This window comes from Mytilus trossulus, chromosome 8, assembly GCF_036588685.1.
Source record: "Mytilus trossulus isolate FHL-02 chromosome 8, PNRI_Mtr1.1.1.hap1, whole genome shotgun sequence".
Classification (NCBI taxonomy): Eukaryota; Metazoa; Mollusca; class Bivalvia; order Mytilida; family Mytilidae; genus Mytilus; species Mytilus trossulus.
Window position 1 is genome coordinate 48,912,931 of NC_086380.1, and position 5,326 is coordinate 48,918,256.

Sequence of the window (5,326 nt, forward strand, 5' to 3'; positions counted from 1 at the left end):
GGATAGCATGAGCGGGAAATGGTGTCCTATGGAAACACTTTCTACTTTTTTCAATATATCGATAACCTTAAAGTTTATATTAATCGCAACGATTAAATATAACAGCTTATACATGTATTTCGTGGGTTAAAAATCAGCTGACAATGCCTAGCAATGCATGATTGTTTAACAGCATTTTGATAAATAACAACTGTGAAAGATTAAATAAAAGTATCCAGAGTTATTGTACTTAACACACATTACTTGCAAAAAAAAAAAGCCAACACAATAATGTTAACAATGGTTAGGGGTTGTCACTTTGTTGTATATACGTGTATCGGTATAGTTTCTTTTGAACACAATATTCATTCCTAGTCGTTACAGTTGTATATTTGAACAGTTTTACAGTCACGAATGACGTAAAATGTAGTAGATGTTTTGTTGAAGTTTATCGCACAAGGCCGTGTAATTTTTTCGCTCGCCTTTAACACTACAACCGAAGAGCCATCATTCCTTATCCGACGAATTTCATTTGAATCCAACATGCTATAATAAACATTTCCTTGTCGGTCTATTGCTAATCCCGCTGCTCCTGTTACATTAGTCTGATACACGATTTCCCCGGTCAGCTTTACGCACCATAGTGTACTCGAGCTTCGACAGATAATCTGCTGACTATTTTCATTGAGACATACAGAATAAATGGCTTCATTCTTATTCAGAGTGATTTTATTTAGAAATGATCCTTTCAAATTCAGCACAAAAATCTTTCCCATGCCACCTAAATATATGTTATCCTTATTTGCACAAACTCCATAACAGTGCTCGTCTGTTGTAATTCTATTGCATAACTCCTGGCTGCTTGTATTAATGAACTGAATACTTTTCTCCATTGGAAGTGTGACTACGGCTTTGTCTGTATCGGAAATCACTGCAACATCATATGGAAAGTACAACGGTAGTTCAGACTTAAACGCATTATTGGTACTATATGTATACAGACCCCCACTGCTATTATAATTACATAAAAGAACACTACCGTCGGCAGTTATTGCTATTCCTGTTAAGTTATAGACCTTTCCATATTGCAGGTTTAAATGATTCTTCCATTTCATGCTTGTAATGGGATTAATGTTGTCTGGCTTTGCTTGTGCTTGGTTCAATTTCATTGGTTTATGCTTAATTCCACATGGTATGGGGGTTTCCTCAACTGAGCCGATGGAGTCGATTTTCAAATCATATATGCCTGTTAAAACGAGTCGGGTCCCAACAAAGGTCGAAGTCATCTCTTTAACTCGACTATCTATTGATTGAATTTTTTTCTCCTGTTGTCGCAAAGCCAAAAAAAGCTGATTATTGGATCCGTGTTCTTTAAGGAAATTTACCTGGTCATGCATTTCCTGAATTTCGGCTTTCAGATCTCCTATTTCGGTTTTGTTTTGTTTAATCTTTATTTCTTTCTCTTTTTTTATGCTAGAAAGTTCCTTTGTGACCTTTTCCTCAAGTTTGTCTATTTGTTTTACTAGGTTTTCCTTAACAGTTTTTAATTCCCTCAGTATGGCTTGTTCATCATCTTCTATTTTTTTTATATTGTTATTTGTACCGTCCATCAAACCTGTCAAAGTTTTTGAAGCACTGTCCATTGCATCTAAAGTATCATTCAGGACTGCCGAATTTCTTACATTCTTTGAAACATGTTCTAAAGGAAAAACATTTTGACAAGATTGGTGTTTCAAAGGCATACACGACCTACAGCACACAACGTCATGCTGTGTGCAGAAAAAATCCAGTAGGTCATCCGGGTGTACGTCACAGTATTTTTGAAAGGTAGGAATTTTAGATCCAGCTGCAGACAGGTCGATCAAATGATGAGATCGTAACACTTTGAATTTAGAGTGATCTTCTATGCAATTTTCACAGAACCGTTCTTCACAGTCGGAGCAGAATTTGACTGCCGGTGATGATTTTCCTTGCTCTGAACATGGATCACACTGTCCTTTGGATGCCATCGTTTCTTTATTTCTAAAAAAAAGTTGTCAGACAATATTATTATGAAACAGACTTCGCGAAATGTTATAATTTGTTTCTAACTATAAATTAAGGTAAACCAATGACGGAAATGTAGCTTGCGTTTAACTTTATACTGTTATGATGACAGGGATTTTTAATCAATTGATATATTTATGAATTTAAGTTATCGATATGAAAATATCATCATTTTGTACTTACAAATTAGGCTAAACACTTTCTGCATTTTCAGACGTACAGAAGGTGTGAGAAAACACCCCAACTAAACAAAATAAAAGCATCTTGGCCGTGGGAAATGTTCGACATTATTCCCAGTTAAATACTTGTATAATTATTATGGATAGTAATTGTCGTTTGTTGATGTGGTTCACAAGTGTTTCTCGTTTATTATATAGATTAGACCGTTGGTTTTCCCGTTTGAATGATTTTTTCACTAGTTATTTTTTGGGGTCCTTTATAGCTTGCTGTTCTTTGTGATCCAAGGCTCTGTGTGAAGAAGTACTTTGACATATACTGGTTTATTTTCATAAATTGTGACTTGGATGTGGCGATTCATTGGCACTCATATCGCATCACGCATCATCTTATATCAAACTGGGAAATGTTAGATGTTCCTCCCATGCAGTTAAGTCTTGTATGATTTATATAGACTTATATATATACACCCCTGACAGACGGGCAATGATTTATTTTGTATTTGTTATCCAAAAATCATGCATTCAGTTTTGATGTTGTATTTGTTTTACTGATAGGATATTGTTAATTTTCTTATCCTTTGTAGTAGTAGTTCTAACTTTGTTATTTTCTATTCGTGTGTAAGAGTAAAAATAATTAATCACCTAGTTGATTTATAAGATTTTATTTTGGGGCCATCTAAACTTACACGATGTATTTGGTTTACAGTTTGATTTAGAAGAAATAACGACATAGCTCGATAACACAATTAACTAACACAATTTTATGATAATTATAGTATTATAATTTTTATTGTTATAAAACATATCAAATATCATTACTACAAACATAATCTTGAACTAAATCCTATTTTTTTTGGAATTGTTTGGAAATTTACCTGTGACGTCACTTTTGTGCTTCGATCTAGTCGGGTGACGTACATTGTGTGGTTCCGCTGTGCTGTTTTTGTGTGTATACCTAGGTTGTATTACGTGTTCGTTTTTATTCTGTGGTTTGTCACTCCTACCATGTTGACATGCATATCAAATATATGGTCATTTTTATAAATTAACAGTTTGCATAAAGTTAATATGAGTTATTCTAGATACTAAGGATTTTCTTATCCCAGGCAAATAACCTTAGCCGTATTTGCACAACTTTTTGGAATTTGGGTCCTTAATGCTCATCATCTTTGTTTGACTTTCTTTACTATTTTGACCTGTCAGAGTGTCACTGATGAATCTAATGTAGACGAAAAACGCGTCTGGCGTATAGTTATTATAAGCCTTGTACCTTTAATAACTATTAGCATGTCGTAATGTTCTATTGTATTGTTAATTTGTGTATTTCTCTGTCCTGAATATTCTTCCATTTTTTTTGTAAGATAAGGTAATAAGATATTTTTTTTTTGTAGTCCTGTCATATCATGTTGTCAATTTAGTGTTATATTTAACATTGCCATAAAAGCGGGAGATTTGGCTAGCCGCAAAAGTAGGTTCAACCCACAATTTTGTTCTCAAAATGTCCTGTACCAAGCCAGGAAAATGGCAATTGTTATCTTATAGTTCGAATCTGTGTGTGTCGCATTGTTGTTTAGTTTTTTGTTGCACTTGAGTTTTTCTGTTATTTCGTTGTTTTCCTCTTATAATTGTTTTCTTCAGTTTTAGCTTGGTACCCGGATTTGTATTATCTAAATCGATTTATGACTTTCGAACATTGATGTACTACTATTGCCTTTATTTATTAAACAGTTTATAGAATAATAACATTGATACAGTCATACAGTAGAGACGAAACAAACAAAATTGTTTCTAAAACCAATAAATATTACTTCCGATTTCTAACGCACTTCACGAAGTGCCTTTTAAACTTTTCCAGAAAGTTTGTCTGCACTTTAAATACACTTTGTTTTAACTGGTCCTTTTTATAATACAAATGGGTTATGGAGATGGACATGGTGGATGGAATAAGCGAAACCGAAAGTTAAATGTATATTAACCTATAACTAGAAAATATGTTAGGTCTAAGCAACCAATGTAATGGTAGCACATTAAGGAATCCTTAGTATAGTTCATTCTTACAAAAATTACCTTGTCTAAATAGAGCAGCATAGAAGATTTCCAGAAACTATTTCCTCATAAATATTACCATGTTTACATACATGTCATAACATTTATATAATCTGTGCTTTCAGTTAAATATGGAACGCCGTTCTTGTCAACTATGTCATGTATGTAAAGCAATGTTACTATGAAGATCATTAACAAATATAAAATTACTTTGTCTAAACTGAGCAGTATTGATTTCCAGAAACTATTTCTTCATACATATTACCATGTTGACACGTCATAAAATTTATATAATCTGTGCTTTCAGTTAAATATGGAACGCCGTTCTTGTCAACTCTTCTAGATTTTCCTTTGACAGCCCAAACTCCAAGATGTGAAAGCCAAGGATGTATTAGACCTAAAAGCGCGAAGAGCTGAGCTGTAAGACAAAAGCAGACCTTAGAAAATAAAGGTTACGTGTTTAAGCTAGCACTAGGACATTTCAGTATACGGATGTGGATAGTAAACTGCATATAGAAAACGAAGAAATAGTGGTGCCATCGTTGATTACGTTTATAAAGTAATACAAAAAGACAGGAAATACCAAAAAAAACAAAAAACAATTATTAATTATTTATAGTCTGGTCATAACAAATCATTTGCAGGTAGAGCTATATGACCAAAAGGCAATTCTTAATAGCCAAATCGTTATTGGGTCATCTCTGTCGTTCTTTTTGTGAAAATTGTTACATGAAGAAAAAGCGCATAGGAAAGAAAGTAAAAGTTAAATCCATTTTTATCTATATCCAAAGACTTTGAACATGTTGAACGGTAGAACACAGGTTTATTTAAGGGATCTCCAATATAATACAGATAGAAACTATCATTTTCTTATGGCGAACAAATATAACATAATAAAATGTTGTTACAAAAGAGCGCATACGTTAAGGTAACATATCATAGTAATAAGGAACACAGACTTCTTTGGTCTTGAATAGAGATTTTTAGTCTGCAAGATTAACTCTAATTTGTCTAGACTTTGAACGAGTTAGAGCTGATACTATCGAAGATAAGAGTGTCTTCTAAGTGACCCCTAT

The 5,326-nt window shown here is 33.4% G+C and overlaps 1 protein-coding gene across 1 annotated transcript; it reads right to left on the minus strand.

Moving 5' to 3' along the window:
* Positions 1-277: 277 nt before the first annotated feature.
* Positions 278-4,388, minus strand: LOC134681960 (uncharacterized). Its single transcript, XM_063541589.1, has 2 exons — positions 4,272-4,388; positions 278-2,001 (listed from the first exon to the last, which is right to left on the minus strand). Exon 2 carries the CDS (start codon positions 1,986-1,988, stop codon positions 351-353), a length of 1,638 nt encoding a protein of 545 aa, XP_063397659.1. The 5' UTR covers positions 1,989-2,001; positions 4,272-4,388; the 3' UTR covers positions 278-350.
* Positions 4,389-5,326: the final 938 nt, after the last annotated feature.